The sequence below is a fragment of the Podarcis tiliguerta genome (assembly GCF_965153285.1).
Source record: "Podarcis tiliguerta genome assembly, chromosome: 9".
Taxonomy (NCBI): domain Eukaryota; kingdom Metazoa; phylum Chordata; class Lepidosauria; order Squamata; family Lacertidae; genus Podarcis; species Podarcis tiliguerta.
Window position 1 is genome coordinate 75,051,746 of NC_139542.1, and position 16,642 is coordinate 75,068,387.

General features: G+C 43.9%; 2 protein-coding genes across 2 annotated transcripts in view; both read left to right on the top strand.

Annotated features, from left to right (window-relative positions):
• LOC310657902 (uncharacterized protein) overlaps nt 1-16,642 on the top strand; it is a 139,095-nt gene that overhangs the window by 96,359 nt on the left and 26,094 nt on the right. The gene's annotated exons all lie outside the window — the stretch shown is intronic.
• Nucleotides 305-15,488, top strand: RCN2 (reticulocalbin 2). Its single transcript, XM_083399149.1, has 7 exons — nt 305-517; nt 6,189-6,294; nt 8,742-8,938; nt 9,504-9,617; nt 10,473-10,569; nt 12,643-12,785; nt 14,151-15,488. The coding sequence occupies exons 1-7, from the start codon at nt 383-385 to the stop codon at nt 14,301-14,303; spliced, it is 945 nt and encodes a 314-aa protein (XP_083255275.1). The 5' UTR covers nt 305-382; the 3' UTR covers nt 14,304-15,488.

The following is a 16,642-nucleotide window of genomic DNA, read 5'->3' on the forward strand; positions in this document are numbered from 1 at the left end:
GGGAACCTTTCAAAATGGATTAAAAAAACCTTGGATTTTGTAGTTTGATTTTTAGCGTTTCTGTGCAATGCAGGTAATTTGTTCCCCTGTTTTAATTAGGAATTAGTTCCAAAGCAGGATATAATACCGGCAAAACCACCGACAACCCTATGTACGGAAAGGGAACGTGGCGTGTGCGCTGTTTCACCGTTCCTCACGAGAGCTTGCTTTGCGACGGTTTCGCGCCTTCGTTCCCGAGACCCGCTTCCGGCGGCGTCCGCGGCTGCGCAGGGCGAGGGAGGAGGCGGGAGCGCGCGGCGCGGCCTCGCGGGCGGAGGGAGGGCGGGAGGAGGAGCAGCCTCGCCGGGCCGGCGCCGCGGGAGAGCGAGCGAGAGAGGCCGTGATGCGGGCGGCGCCTGGCCCTCCGCTGGCGCTGCTGCTGGGCCTGGTCCTGGGCGTGGCGGCCGAGAGGCAGCACTACGGCGGCGACGGCGAGCACCGCCCGGACTACGACCGCGAGGCGCTGCTGGGAGGCCAGGTGGGTCGCCCGGAGGGAGGGAGGGAGGGAAGGCGCGGCGGCGGCTCCGGGACCGGCCATCTCGCGCCGGGGGAAGCCGCGCTCTCGCTCCCAGGTTGCAGCAGTGCAAACCGAAAAGGGGCCGAGAAGCCCGCGGAGAATCGCCCGGCCAGCGCGCAGCGTCGCTTCAGCGGCCGCGGGGGAGCCGGTCCTGTCCCAGGGCTGGGGAGCGAAGCGGGCGAGCCGGGAGGCGGCGTAGGGGTGGCCAGCCTGCGGCTGCAGCGCCTCCAGCTGCCCGGGGGTTCCAGTGTTGAGGCAGGCCGCCTCCCTCCACACCCCGAGCTGTGGCCCGGAGGCTGCTGAGGGCGGCGGAAGGGGCTGGGGAGCAGAGGGCCTCGCTTTCGTCAGCTGCCCGGGCATCATCCAGCCCCTCGGAACTCAGTGGGGGTTACTTCTAGGGGAGGGGGACTGTGACCCCACATACAAAGATGGTGCACCCCCCCCCATCAGAATAAGGCACTCACAAAAGGCAGAAAAATGAGGACAGTGACCCCCCTCCTTTGGGGATAGGGAACACAAAGAACTGGGACATGGTTGTATATGCTAGGGGGAAAGAAGCAACCCGGGTATTGGTTGGGGCTTCAAGTTGCTTTTGGACCTCAGCAACAGGGTGCACTGTGTTTTCTGTGTGAAGAAATGGATGTTTAGAACTGCTTAAATGAATGCTAGTTATAAACCAGTCTCTCTAGATTAATTAATAATAAGTCAATAATGTGAATCATGATAATACTATATAGCGCGTCTAAAGAGTTCAAAGTGCTCTTCTTGATATGTTTGCATCAACCTTATAAGGAGGGTGAACATTCCCAGGGGAACTGAAGGAGGCAGTGGTGCAACCGCTCTTAAAGAAAACATCATTAGATCCCTTAGATCTATCCAATTACCACCCGGTTTCGAATCTTCCATTCCTCGGTAAGGTGATTGAGAGAGTGGTTGCTGAACAGCTTGGTAGGTTTCTGGATGAAACATCGGCTCTGGATCCATTCCAGTCCGGCTTCCGCGCTGGTCATGGGACCAAGACGGCTCTGGTCGCCCTAACAGATGATCTCCGCAGGCAGCTGGATCGAGGCGGGTCGGGGCTGCTGATTCTTCTAGACCTGTCAGCAGCCTTCGACTTGGTCGATCACAAACTCTTGGACTACCGCCTTGCCGACGTGGGGATCCAGGGCACAGTCCTTCAATGGCTGCGCTCGTTTTTCTCTGGTCGGGGACAGAGGGTGGCACTTGGGGGGGAATTGTCATCGCGCCACTCCTTGGTGTGTGGAGTGCCTCAGGGTGCGATACTCTCTCCGATGCTTTTCAACATCTTTATGCGCCCCCTCGCCCAGCTTGTCCTGAGTTTTGGGCTGGGCTGCCATCATTATGCTGATGACACCCAACTCTATCTGTTGATGGATGGCCATCCTGACTCGGCCCCATACACACTGATCAGATGCTTGGAAGCTGTGGCTGGATGGTTACGTGGGAGCCGGTTGAAGTTAAATCCTTTGAAGACAGAGGTCCTCTGGCTGGGCCGGGACAATATGGGATTGAGGGGGCAACTCTCATCTCTTGCAGGGGTGCAATTAGTGTCAGCACCATCCGTTAAGAGTTTGGGTGTAATCTTCGATACCTCCCTCTCCATGGAGGCGCAGATTGCAGCTATAACAATGGCGGCATTTTTTCATCTCCGCCAAGCTAAGCAGTTGGCTCCTTACCTCTCTCGCCCTGACCTAGCCACTGATCCACGCGACGGTCACCTCCAGATTGGATTATTGTAACTCGCTCTACGTGGGGCTGCCCTTCAGACTGACCCAGAAACTCCAGCAGGTGCAGAATGCCGCAGCGAGACTCCTTACGGGGTCTTCGCTGCGAGATCACATTCATCCGGTGCTATACCAGCTGCACTGGCTCCCGGTGGAATACAGGATCAGGTTTAAGGTGCTGGTTTTAACCTTCAAAGCCCTATACGGCCTAGGACCCTCGTACCTACGGGACCGCCTCTCCTGGTATGCCCCACAGAGGAACTTAGGGTCTTCAAATAAAAACATATTGAAGGTCCCAGGCCACCGAGAGGTTAGGCTGGCCTCAACTAGAGCCAGGGCTTTTTCAGCTGCAGCTCCAACCTGGTGGAACGCTCTGTCACAAGAGACAAGGGCCCTGCAGGACTTGACATCTTTCTGCAGGGCCTGCAAGACAGAGCTGTTCCAGCAGGCCTTTGGTCAGGGCGCAGCCTGACTCCCTCCTTTGGCAATCTTTACAGAACTTTAGTTTATGGTTGCCATCAATTTTGATTTTAATTAATTTTTATAATGTTTTTAGAATGTTGCACTATTTTAGTGTTGTTAGCCGCCCTGAGCGGGAGGCTGGGGAGGGCGGGATATAAATAAAATTTATTATTATTTATTATTATAACATTGTGCTCTTGCTATTCATGACAATGGAGCTTGTTCCAGAAAACGTTCCCTTGGGTTGTGTACTTTGGAGTCAGATTTGCCTGCTTGAGGTTGCTCCTGCGAATTGCCTTGGGGTGGCTCTGCCTCTGCATAAAGATCACTGCACAAATAAACTTAAGTTGCCACCAAATATCCTGTAAGCCAGAAGTGAGGCACCTATCACACTCCAGATGTTGCTAGATTACATCTCTGATCATTACTGCCCATTACCCATGCTGGTGGGGGCTGATGGGAATGGGAGTCCTGCAATATCTGGAGGTTCACAGATCCCCCCCCCCTTGTGGAACAACTCCTTTCCCCTGGGACACACAAACTCCTCATTCAAGTTTACAAATGCATATCACTTACATCAGTTGCCATTCAAAATCAGGATGGCAGGGCAATTGAAATATTGCTTTCCCCACACTGCACTGTTTCAGTGTATGGTTTTATGCAAAGAAGGATTTCTGATATGTGATGTGCAGGACCAAGGCATTGGCAATTGCCTATTAATTTGGAATATCCTTGATGCTCTCTTTCCTTTCCATACATGCTGTTTTGATGATGCTCTTGTTCCAAGCCTTAGTGTCTGCTAGATCCTGAAGCACGAAAGAGATTGGTAGTGGCAGGGTGGCAGTTGCCATTGCTGGAGAGCACCAGGTGGCAAAGATTTTTGGACTGCCCCTTATCTGGCACCTCAAAATAGGACCTTCAGATGATGATGATAAAAGAGGGCATGTTTGTGTAACTGGTAAGATTTCAGATGATGAAACAGTTATTTAAACTATTTCTAGCCAGTTTGTTGCCTACTTGCTAGAATCTCTCATCTCCTCCCTGTGCAATTATTAGGCTGGATTCTGAGTCTAACAGCAGCTGTAATTTTAGATGAACCAGCTGGAATAAAGTGATATATACCACAGCTTTACTCATGTTTACTGAGAACAGACTCCCACGAGAGGTGGTGGACTCACCTTCCTTGGAGGTTTTTAAGCAGAGGTTGAATAGCTAGCTGTCATAATAAAGATGAATGTATTGCCAAAGATGCTGTTTTTGTTCCAAACATTGCAAATTGTGGATAAAATGGACTGTTTCAAGAAGTGGCAGAGAGATATATCTAAATTTGTCTGGCAGGGCAAGAAACCTCGAATAAAATTCAAGATATTAACAGATGCTAAAGAAAGAGGTGGATTTGCCCTGCCAGACCTTAAACTTTATTATGAATCAGCCGCATTTTGCTGGCTGAAAGAATGGATGCTTCTTGAAAACACTGATGTTTTGGATTTGGAAGGTTTTAACAATGTATTTGGCTGGCATGCATACTTGTGGTATGACAAGGTCAAGGTTCATAGGGCCTTTAAGAATCACATTATCAGGAAAGCATTGTTTAATGTTTGGATAAGGTATAAGGACTTGCTAGAAAACAAAATCCAAGATGCTTGTCACCAACGGAAGTGAAAGCATTGAAAAAACTCAATACGGAGGCCAAATGGCCGAAGTATTGGGAAATTCTGGAGCAAGAGGGAGACAGGCTAAAACTGCAGAGTTTTGAAAAATTAAAAAATAGAGTGAGAGATTGGCGCCATTATTATCAAATAATGGAGGCATATAAAGTGGACAAAAAATTAGGCTTCCAGGTGGAAAAATCAAAACTAGAAACAGAATTGTTAGATCCCAAAGTTAAGAACTTGTCAAGAATGTATAACTTGCTGTTGAAATGGAATACTCAAGATGAAACGGTGAAATCTGCTATGATTAAATGGGCGCAAGATGTTGGACATAACATTATGATGGCTGACTGGGAACAGTTATGGACCACTAGTATGAAGTTTACGGCATGTAATGCCTTAAAGGAGAATTTAATGAAAATGATTTATAGGTGGTACATAACACCAGTCAAGCTGGCAAAAATCTATCATTTGCCCGATAACAAATGTTGGAAATGTAAAGAGACGGAAGGTACCTTCTTTCACCTTTGGTGGACGTGCCCAAGGATTAAGACCTTCTGGAAAATGATATATAATGAAATGAAAAAGGTATTTAAATATACCTTCCTGAAGAAACCAGAGGCCTTTCTCCTGGGCATGGTCGGCCAATTGGTGTTAAAGAAAGATAGAACTTTTTTCATGTACGCCACAACAGCAGCAAGAATACTCATCACAAAGTATTGGAAGACACAAGAGCTACCCACCCGGGAAGAATGGCAGATGAAGCTGATGGACTATATGGAAATGGCGGAAATGACTGGCAGAATCCGAGACCAGGGAGAAGAGTCGATGGAAGAAGATTGGAAAAAATTTAAAGTATATTTACAGAAATATTGCAAAATTAATGAATGTTAGAAGAATATTGGAATGAAGTTACATGGTTTTAGCAGAAGTGTTATTAAGAATTATATGAATATTAATTGTTAATGCTCTAAAGTGGAAAATTTAAAGTTAAATTGTGTTACGATAAATTATAGAACAAAAATTGAGAAAGAGGGAAAGGATTTGTTGAACTAGCTAATTTGAACTAGAATACAAAAAAGGGAGGTGCGAGGAAGTCGAAAGAAGCATATGAAAGATAATGAAATGAAAATTGGATGTGTTTTTAAATGTTTTAGTTTTTTCTTGTTGATTTGTGGTATTGTTTTTTCTTTTTATTTTTGATGTGTTGTTTGTTAAACTTTTATTGTTTCTTTTTCTCTTTTTTTTTCTTTTTGTAACTATTAAACATTTAATAAATATCATTTTTTTAAAAAATAGCTGTCATAGAAGCTTCAGCTGAGATTCCTGCATTGCAGGGGGTTGGACTAGATGACCCTTGGGCCCCTTCCAACTCCAAAGTCTCACTGAGAGCATGCAAGTAGCCAAGGCCCTCCCCCCCATCAAGTAAAACAATGGACATACTTAACTGACCAATCACGGTGGTTCTGCCCCCCCAACAAAAGTCCTGTCCTTCCTAACAAAAATCATGGCTACGCCCATGGCTGAGAGTCATTCTTACTCCCAAGCCCCGGGTTGCAGCCTTAGCAGTCAGGCAACTTCCCCCAGTTTTGGGAAGGGGCCCAACTGCCACACAGTTCCTTTTAGTGAGCAGCAGCTGGGCATTTGATGGTAGGAGTGGAGGATCCAAAGATGTTTTGTCTGCTGAAAATACCTTCTTTGACAGCACGCCAAAAGTGATAAACCCACCCAGATTATGTGCTCATTTTTAATGATTTCTTGTTCCCTCCAAAGGAAGAAGTGGAAGAGTTTGCCAGACTGAGTCCAGATGAGCAGCAGAAAAGACTGAAGGGTATTATAAAAAAAATTGATGTGGACGCTGATGGCTTTCTCACAGAAGGTATGATGTTATGAAAAGAGTATTTACCAATAATTCATGAAAAAATATAGACATTGTACTATATATAAAGATCTTTACGTCAGCTTGCAGCAGATATGAATCCTAACCAAACCACATAATTCAGCTGTTGGGTAGCCCAAGGGTGGGCTTCTTTGTGGGCCTGCATGTAAAGTCCTGGGAATTACGCCAAACTTTACAAGTAGCTCTCCTGAACCTCGGAGAAGACAAAGTAAAATCACAAAGTTTTTCCTTCAGGAGAGTAAAGAAGAGTCGAGCAAGCTGATACAAGATGAAGTATCCCCTATACTTCCTGTGTTGGACTGGTCAATACATCTTAAAGGGGACATGAAGGAACCTAGGAACACATTTTGGCATATTACATCTAGCCCACAAAGCAATGGCCCAACCATGGTGGACTTTCACATCCCGCCAGAGACCTGGGAGGCTCACTTTCAGGAACTCTACTCAGACACCTCTGCTAAAAGTAGAGGCTCTAGTCAACTATAGAGAATCGGCCTATGTGGGCACCAGTGATGGTAACAAGAGATTAACAACCTGGTAGCTCAGCTAAGACTGGGGAAGGCCCCTAATTCCTACAGAGGCCATTAAAAACAATATGGACTTCTGGGCCTCTATTCTGGCCTCACTCTTCACCCGCATTGACACCCATGGCCGAGCCTCCAAGGACTGGGGGCTTGTAATCATTGCCCCTATATATAAAAAAGGGGAAAAGGATGATCCTACAAACTACAGACTGATTAGCCTCCTTAACGTAATTAGCAAACTTTACGCAAGACACCTACAATGGAAATTCCACGACTGGATGGAACAAGAAAATATACTTTCAGAGGAGCAAGCTGGCTTTAGGGAAGGTCAGTCCACTATTGACCTGTGCCTAGTACTCCATCATCTCATTGAGAAGTATTCCTCCTGCAACACAACCTCCCTCTTTGCTGCTTCCATAGATTTCAAAGCAGCATTTGATTCCATACTCAGAGCTAAACTGGAGGCCATCTCAATAGATCCACGTCTACTCCATTTAATTTGTATGTTACATCTTACTCAGAGTAAGATGTAGCCCCTGGGGCCATAACTGAGCAAGGTGTCAAGCAAGGCTGCATACTGGCCCTACTCTTGTTTAATTTCTACATCAATCCATGGTGGGTCATCTCCATAGCTCAAGCTTTCACTCCCCAAAACTTGCTGGAAGACACATCCCTATTCTGCTCTAGGCAGACAATGCAGCAAAGCTTTCAAGAACACCCATTGGCCTCAAAAGAGCTCTGAGCGCTAACACTGTCTTGCAAGGAGGACCGGCCCTGCTGCAACATACAATGATTCCAGGTTCTGCATAGCAGTGCTCAAAATGCGTTGGATGATGACCTGTGCCACAAACTAGATTTAATGAACACTCATATCAGGGTGCTCTGTAAATCGATAGCCATAGCATTTTATATACTAACCTTTTATGCTCTTCCACATCCATTTAATGATCCCAACCCTTCTTTTAGATTCTTTAAGCCTCTTACAGTTTTTTATATATACCTTCTGTTTTAATAATTTTAGTTTCTCAAAATGTTTTACAGATTTAAAATGATTGTTCCCCACCCTACTTATGCCTCTCTATGACTGTAATAAAGATTTGATGGATACATACGGAGTGAAATAGTCTTGCAACATTTAATCAGCAAATTCTGTGTCCGCGTTATCTTTTTTCAGTCCAAGGGCTCATCTGCACTATATATTTGTAGCACTGTTATCACTTCAAACAAAGTTTGTTAAGGGTATTGAGAGTTGTTAGGGTGCCCCTATTGCCCTCATATAACTACATTTCACATCTCTGGGATGAGGAATTGATTGTAGAGCCACACTGGGAATTGTAGCTTAGGGAGGGGAACGGGGCACCCCAACAACTGTCGGCACACGTGACAAACCGCAGCTCCCAGGATTCTTTGGGGGAAGCCATCGCGGTTGATTCCCTGCCTACTGAGAGCAAGCAGGTGCCTTCCCTGTACTCTTTTGGCACCTGCTACAACCTTTCTTGTTTAGACAAGCCTACCAAGATGCTTAGAAAGTTGAGGCAATTTGAATCTGTTTGTATGTTTTAAAGTATGGTTGTGATTTTTTCCTGATTTCACTGTTTTACCTTTTTTTAAACTGCTTTGAGGGTTTTCCCCTACAATCAAGCAGTGTATAAATTTTATTTTGCCCAATAGTTTTTATTAGTTTTCCAAATTTTTGGTGTATAAATGTTATGAAATTGAAATGAAACATGCTATAATAGTATTTTAAATGTTTAGTGCAGGTGGGGCACCATTTGTTGTGGAGGTAGCATGAGGGTTGCATCTGTGCTTAAAGCAGCCTAGAAAATGCTGGCTTCCTCTTAATATTTATGGCGGGGAGGGGGGAATCCCTTCACCTCCTTATGTTATGGGGAATCTCCACAGGTGAGCTGAGTTCATGGATCCAGCAATCTTTTAAGCATTACGTTGTAGAAGACGCGAAGCAACAGTTTGGTGAATATGACAAAGATGGAGATGGATATGTATCCTGGGAAGAATATAATGTTCAGATGTATGATCGTGTAATAGACTTTGATGATGATACGACTTTGGAAGATGCCGAAGAAGAATCTTTCCGGCAGGTGAGACACCGTGTCTTTTCCTGGAACATCTGTCGCCTCCCTTGGTCAAGGCCAGCCCTGCGGATGAGAAGGCCACAGGTTCAGAGTATGAGAGATCCTCTCTTAAGTTTTCTAGCCATTGCACTAATTCCCCTTCCTTGCCAGTCGGCTTGACACAAGGAAAGAATAATAATTATAACTTGCATGTAAACAGTTTTTTGTAAAGTTACTCATCTGTGTGAAGCTTTTTAAAAAATTAAGCACTATGTATACTAATATGACACATTGTACTTCATAGGTTTCCATGACAGATGTGGCATTTGCTTACATAATTTTGTAGTTTCTGTATTTTCTCATTTTACATCACTAATCACACTCTGACTAGATCCTTTATCAACCCTCTTTTAGCTAGATATAAGTTATGATGAACTAACTCCTCTCAGTGTATCTCAGTGTATATAAGATTGATCTTGTAACGTGTATTTAAAATAAAAGGAAAAGCAGGTTAGGTTTATGTAGCTTGAAACTAATGAATACAATATGACTTCCGTTCATGTAACTGTTATTCCCCCAACTGTTTTCTAAGCTCCATTTAAAGGACAAGAAGAGGTTTGAAAAGGCTAATAGGGATGGAAGTTCTGGCCTGAATCTGGATGAATTCATTGCATTTGAACATCCTGAGGAAGCAGAATACATGAAGGCAAGTTTTGAGAGAAAGTGGCTACCACGGGGAATGCTGTTTGTTCATTCTTCAGATCCTGAGGGACACTATAGGGATGCACAACATACAGATTTTTCTGAGTAAAACCAGCTTCTCCATAGCACTGAAAATCCACCACTGGGCTTTTACATACGCAGGAAAGGTGGTGGCGATGATGTTTCTTCAGACTGCAATCCAGTGCTCAGGCACTGGGGGGCAGCATTTCCACTGAAGCCCGTGAGACCTCTCTCTCTCCCCAGGCTGGGGCCCTGCAATGCTGTGTAACAGCTGAGGGCAAGCAGTCCTGCATATGCCACATTGAAACGAAGGGGAGAAATCAAGGAACCCTCATTTCAGTATTTGTTTCTGATGCTGTCAAGTTAGAAACCCTTATAGCTGCTTCATGTAAAAAAAAGTGTATGTTCTTGAATGGCCCTTCCTTTGCCCTCACCTCAACAAATTTTAGCATGGGAGAATATTCAGTATCTTCTGTACCATTTTTGCACCTTTTAGTTATATCTCCTATGCTCTCACACTTGCTTAGGACAATGGTTGGACTTCACTAACAAAATTATTTACCTGAGTACACAAGTTCAAACTGTTGTCTTAGTGCAACTTGCTCACTTACTTGGATGATGATGAAACATGTTCTAAGGAAAATGCAAATACCAGAATGAGCATTCACTGTGGGTGAGAATTTGCCCAGCTACACAGCGCGTTCATTCTTGTCTCTTGTATTTTTACTTGGAATTTAGTGCACCTCATCTAAATTAAGAATCCTGTGAATTTCTGCAGGCGCTTTAAACACTGTTGGTTAACTGGCCAAAGTTACCCGACCTTTTCTCTCTCCGCTAGGAGTTTGTAATTCAGGAGGCTTTGGACGAACATGATAAGAATGGCGATGGATTTGTGAGCCTTGAAGAGTTCCTTGGTGACTACAGAAGAGATCCAAGTGAGTGGGCGGGGAATGATGTTAGAAGTGTCATAAATTCTTTGCATTGCATTTGCAAAGTACATCTGTCAAGGCCCTTAATTTTACACAGGTGTTCTCCATAAACTTTCCACTCATCTTCCCTTTGGCAACTGATTGGTTTCTGAATAGCAGTGACCTTCCGTGCCTTGTAAATGTGGGAAGGAGAGAGGAGATTTAGCTTCTGCAGTTCTATGACTATTGCTGTTCAGTTTGTAAGCATTTAAATAGGAATCTGTCCATCTCCTTTTCTATGGCAGTAATGCTCTTTGGCCCTAAATCTTTGGAGTAATGTGGGGAGTTAATAAAAGCTGTCTGGTTTTTGATACAGCAATATCATTTTTTTCAGAACTGAACTAACAGGAATATAATTTGGGGGGGGGGGTTGCCATCAGAAGGTGTTCATTCACATTAAATGAAAAACACCCTTGTTGAGTCAGTGGGTGATAAACAGCATTGCACAAGCTCAACTCCCTTCCTCTGCCATGCAGCCCTTCCATCGCCTAGGAAGGTCCCCCAATTCTCTACCACATTTTTTTCGGCGGGGTGTGTGATGCATAGGATGTTCTGAGAAAGTGGAAGTCCTGCTGCACAAGCGGAAATCAGAATCTGTTCTATATTGCCCATACTTGGTAGTTTTGCTTGTCTGCTGTGATTCTGGTTGCTATAAATATTTATGTAACCTGTTCGCAGTTTCCAGTAGGTATGCTGTCATCGGCATAGTTGTTTTTTAATTATTTGCAGATTTAACAAACTAGAGGAGGAAGAGAAAAAAATAATTAAACCAATAAAATAAGGAGTGTGTACAAGCAGTCCCTGTTTACGCAGGGGTTACGTTCTGAGGCACCATGTGCGTTGGTGAAATCCTGTATGATTGCAACCCATTGAAAAAGCCTGCAAACGCCCCATTCTGCCCCCGCCCTCATCCTGCCCATTTTGTGACATTTCAGTGACTTTATGGTGTTTCCGGGTCACTTGTGGGTTCGGCGCAATGCACAGTTGCACACACATCAAACGTGTGTAAATTGGGGGGGGGGGCTTCCTCTATCTAATCCAGGAGTAGGCAACCTAAGGCCCGATGGCCGGGTGCGGCCCAATCGCCTACTGAATCTGGCCCGCAGTCAGTCTTGGAATCAGCGTGTTTTTACATGAGTAGAATGTGTCCTTTAATTTAAAATGCATCTCTGGGTTATTTGTGGGGCATAGGAATTCGTTAATTTTTTTTCCAAAATAAGTCCAGCCCACCACATGGTCTGAGGGTCGGTGGACCGGCCCACGGCTGAAAAAGGTTGCTGACCCCGATCTAATCTGTCTGTACACCAATAGTAACCAAACAGTCCCTCATCCATTCACATCATGGATACAGTAACATACACCTTAAGTTAACTTAAATGTTTCATAAAAGCCTTCCAAATGTCCAGAAAAGGATCCACAAGGTAATGACAAAATTCATTCAGATACCGCAGTCAGACCAGAAAGTGTGTACACTGGACAGCCTCACGTCTTTTGCCTCAACCCGCCTTTCCCAGTGTTCAGCCTCCAATATCTCTCTCTAGTAGACGGTACCTCCCTATGCCAGAGGTGCTGAGTTGAAATAATAATTATCTGTATTATTCAGATAGGTTAAGAGCATAAGCAAAAGATCCTATGGAATAGTATATATTTTGCTGATAAATTTTTAGAGACTTTTTATCAATTAGGTTTATGATTTATTGTTACGTTGCTTTGGTTGTAAATCACTTTGGTCCTCACCGGAATGAAATGTAATATATGAATTGTTTATTTTTTTAAAATAAAAATAATTCAGATATTTTTATTTAATTAAATTTCCCCACAATGCTCTTTTTTCTTTTTTGCATTATACCAAATGGTAGCCTTTTTGGCACATCCAGCATTTGGAACATAGTTTTCATTTTGTTAATAATTGCCGTGACAGCATTTTTAAAGTTTCTTCTGATACTGTTTCAGAAAGCATGGTTGCTTTTCCAGTTCCTTTATTTTAACTGATGGTATACAAAGGAAAGAGACTTAATCCATGTGAAAAATTGTGTTTAGCTGCCAGTGAAGACCCAGAATGGATACTTGTGGAGAAGGATCGATTTACAAATGATTACGACAAGGATAAGGATGGGAAACTCAACCCTAAAGAGTTATTAAGCTGGGTAGTACCTAATAATGAAGGTATTGCTCAGGAAGAGGTAAGAGTTTATGAACTTGATAGCCAGACTTCAATCACACAGTCGCAAATGTTCTGAGTCCTCCCTGGAATCCATTAGACTTTAACACACCTAATTGTGGCTCAGCATTGTAACAGCCTACTCTAGCAGTAGTGCGGAAGGCCTCCCCCATTTGGCTTGCAAGGCCATTTTGGCCAACCTGTGCCCATCTAGTGTGGAGCAGTATACCTAAAGGAGTGTCTCCATCCTCATCATTTGGTGTGGACACTGAGGTCCAGCGCTGAGGGCCTTCTGGCGGTCCTCTCAGTGCGAGAAGCGAAGTTACAGGGAACCAGGCAGAGGGCCTTCTCGGTAGTGGCACCTGCCCTCCCTACCAGACTTTTAGAAGACATCTGAAGGCAGCCCTGTTTAGGGAAGTTTTTAATGTTTGCTGTTTTATCGTGTTTTTAATACTGTCAAACCTTGGATTCTGAACACCTCCGTTTTGGAACGTTTTGGCTCCTGAACGTCAAAAACACGGAAGTAAATGCTCCAGTTTTCGAATGTTTTTCGGAAGCTGAACATCCGACGTGGCTTCCACTTGAGTGCAGGAAGCTCCTGCAGCCAATTGGAAGCTGTGCCTCAGTTGTCAAACATTTTGGAAGCAGAACAGGCTTCCAGAATGGATTATGTTCAACAACCAAGGTTTGACTGTATTCTGTTGGGAGCCACCCAGAGTGGATGGCGAAACCCAGCCAGGTGGGTGGGGTATAAATAATAAAATTATTATTAAGCAGGTAAAGATGCAATTTTCTGCTGAAAGTGGGTTTATCTGATCCTTGGCTTAGGCAGAACCCTGTGCCTTTGCGACTGCCACTGCACAGGCAACCTTCAGATTACAGCCCCTGTGCCTGCAAAACCTTGTGTCCTAGCTTGAGTGATGGCAAACCACATAGGCAACAGAAAACGCCTCACCTGACATCAGGTGATTGATAGGTAGGCAGCCGTATCTACCTGTCAAGATGGCCTGAAGAGATTGGTGGAAGCTAAGCATCCGGGTCTCTAGCAAAAAATAACTCCCCAGCTCAGCACTATAGATTTCTTTACTCCCTGCTGCAATATCTGAGCAGCATAGAGATTTTTGGAGGATGAGACTTTAATCTGGCAATCCAACCCCTACACCTGGCAACACACCAGTGTAATATGGACAGCCAAAAGAGAATGCAGAAACTACTTGGATTTCTCCTTTCCATCACATGTTTTTATCATATTTACACAGCAGATGATACATTATTTCTATGAAACTCTTTACAGGTACCGTACAGTCTTTTCAAATAAGAAAGACAGACAGGCAGACAAGAGATGAATTTGTGAACTACTTTAATGCTTGTTAATTTTATTCTCTAGGCTGTCCACCTCATTGAAGAAATGGACTTGGATGGTAATGGAAGGCTGGCAGAGGCAGAGATTCTTGAGAATCCAGATCTGTTTCTCAACAGCGAAGCCACAGATTATGGCAGGCAGCTGCATGATGAACGCTTTTACCATGAAGAACTCTAGTTTCCAAGAGACTCTATTCTTCGTTCCAGAGTTGGATTTTTATTTATGTGTTCAGCTTTGAAGACAGCAACACAGTGATATACTGGTGTCTGCAGCAGTGTCTGCGTCCCTGGGTTTCTTTGTACACTGCCTTCGATGTTTTAGCCTCCATAATTTTGGTACTACAAACCTATTGTACTTTTAAAGGGAGCAGAAGCCTTCTCCAGCATTTCATGTTTTAGTCCTGCTTTTTGAAACATACTTGGAAAAAATGCAAAGATGTGACTATGTGATAGGATAGAGAATACCACTAGTTTGTGTTAGATTTTGGGAAAGAGGAAAAACTATTATGGTGTTTGTTTCATCTTTGTAAGAATCTTTCTGTATGAATATCCAGAAGGACTAAAGCCTTACATATTTGTAAGGTTTCTGTGTATATTAACTTCTGTAGATGGTGTTTATAATCTGAGAATCTTATTTTTGCAGCTAGATAGCAATTATTTTTACTGTAATGATAATCGCTTTAGAAAGTGTATTGTATTTAAGTAAGAAACAAACTTTAAACACTAAAGATTAAAAACTCAAAATGTCCTCATTTTTTCTTGTCATTCTTGCTATGACTCCCTTAACTAGGGCTAAATTAATACATTAGACCCACTATTCTCCCAAAAGCACACAACGTGGTTTACATGAAATAAATATAATGCAGGGATACAGATACAAGCTTTAAAAGCCAACATTGGTTTGAAACAGCAAATCAAAATTCTTTAAAGCCCTGTTAACTACATGCCCCTGAAAGCCTTGTTTTCTCCAGCCGCTTAAAAGAAAGTGGCAAAGGGACCAGGTGAGTCTCCATGTCCACAGTATCACACTTCACTGTTGCTATGTATTCCTTGTCATTTGTTAGGATCCTAAATGCTTAACTTGAAAGTATATTTGTATCAAGCCAGGATTGCATCTCCCAGTGATTTCTGCTAGGTGTATGTGCATTTCAGAAACACTGCCTGCTAAATACCAGGCAGGTGCAATGCCTGTCTTTCCAACACCTATTTAAGATCTTCCCTTTTCCATCAAGCCTTTTAAGTGGCGATTTTTATCCCAGTTTGTATGTATGTGTACTGGATTTGAAATTGTTTTTATTGTTAAAATCGCTTTGGATTGCTCTGTGGGAAACAATAAATGAAATAAATAAGTTCAAAAAGAAAACATGAATCAACATGGAAGTGCTGTGGAAGTCTGGTGGGCACCAGTCACAAAATGGCTGCCGTGGGGGACATGGCATAACACAACAACATCAGGCTTGCCCTGGGAAGGAAACGCTGTCCTTCCGGCCCTGATTGTGGAGATACTGATTCTGTTGCTGTACAGGAAAGAGTGTACTCTTATGCACCCAAAGACCACAGACACGCATGTCTTTCTCACCCGTACATTTATCTCTGCCCAAGAGCACAGACCAGGCAGGTAGATGTGCTTTCTCTCTCGCCCAACCACCCGCACCCTCTCACCCACTAGAAGTCCGCACTAATTTCTTACCAAAAAATGAGACAAGTGGCATCCTCAATTTGCCTTGTATCTCAGGATATAAAAACTTTAGAAACTTAACTTTTTCCCAGTGGAATCTGGAGATTATGGTTGTTACTGAGGGCATCAGATAAGGTCTCGGTGGTCTCTGACTGGTAGGGAAGGGAAAATACATACAGTACAGATCCAAATACTTACAGAGCTGTTGGAAGAAATATATAACAAATAACTCTCAAAGCCCTAATGGTGCAGTCAAGCACCCTGACATGGAAGTAAGGTCTGTTAAGTAACTGGAATGACTGCGGAGTAAACCTGCATAGGTTTGTGTTGTAAAAGAGCTTTGCTTCTGCAGTGGGAATTAGAGCTGAGCCCTTCAGTCTTTGGCCAGCCTGAAGAGGAAGGGAGTGGAAGAGAGGAGGGCTCAAAAACCAGCACTAGAATATGGGGCAGGGGGCAGGCTGTTCAGGGTTATGGGAAGAAGACCGTAGTAGAGAAGAAGGCATCAGTTTGTTTTTTCTTGTCTCAACAGTTGGAAACTTCAGAAAACACCAAAGACAAATTTAGCATTTTAGAGTAAATGTGAAAACACTTGTAGTAAATAGATTTGTGGTATAAAACCTCACAAACAGCTTACTAAACCTTTCACCCTCCTCTACATAGAGGACACATGCTGATGAGTTACCTCTGGTATATGAGTCATATGCAACTACTTTCTACTCAGAGGATGTCCATTGCAATTACCTAAGTTGCACATTCATCTCAGTTTGTCTACTGTGAGCATGGCTACCTTTCGATTTAACCCTCTGTGCCAAGTGTGAGGAACATTTGGCCCTCCAGAT

Excerpts from the sequence above, each read along its gene's own strand:
- RCN2 (XM_083399149.1), top strand. The coding sequence starts at position 383 with ATGCGGGCGGCGCCTGGCCCTCCGCTGGCGCTGCTGCTGGGCCTGGTC. Across the intron at positions 6,295-8,741 it reads TGATGGCTTTCTCACAGAAG|GTGAGCTGAGTTCATGGATC; the intron begins GTATGATGTTAT and ends GAATCTCCACAG. Across the intron at positions 9,618-10,472 it reads AGGAAGCAGAATACATGAAG|GAGTTTGTAATTCAGGAGGC; the intron begins GCAAGTTTTGAG and ends TCTCTCCGCTAG.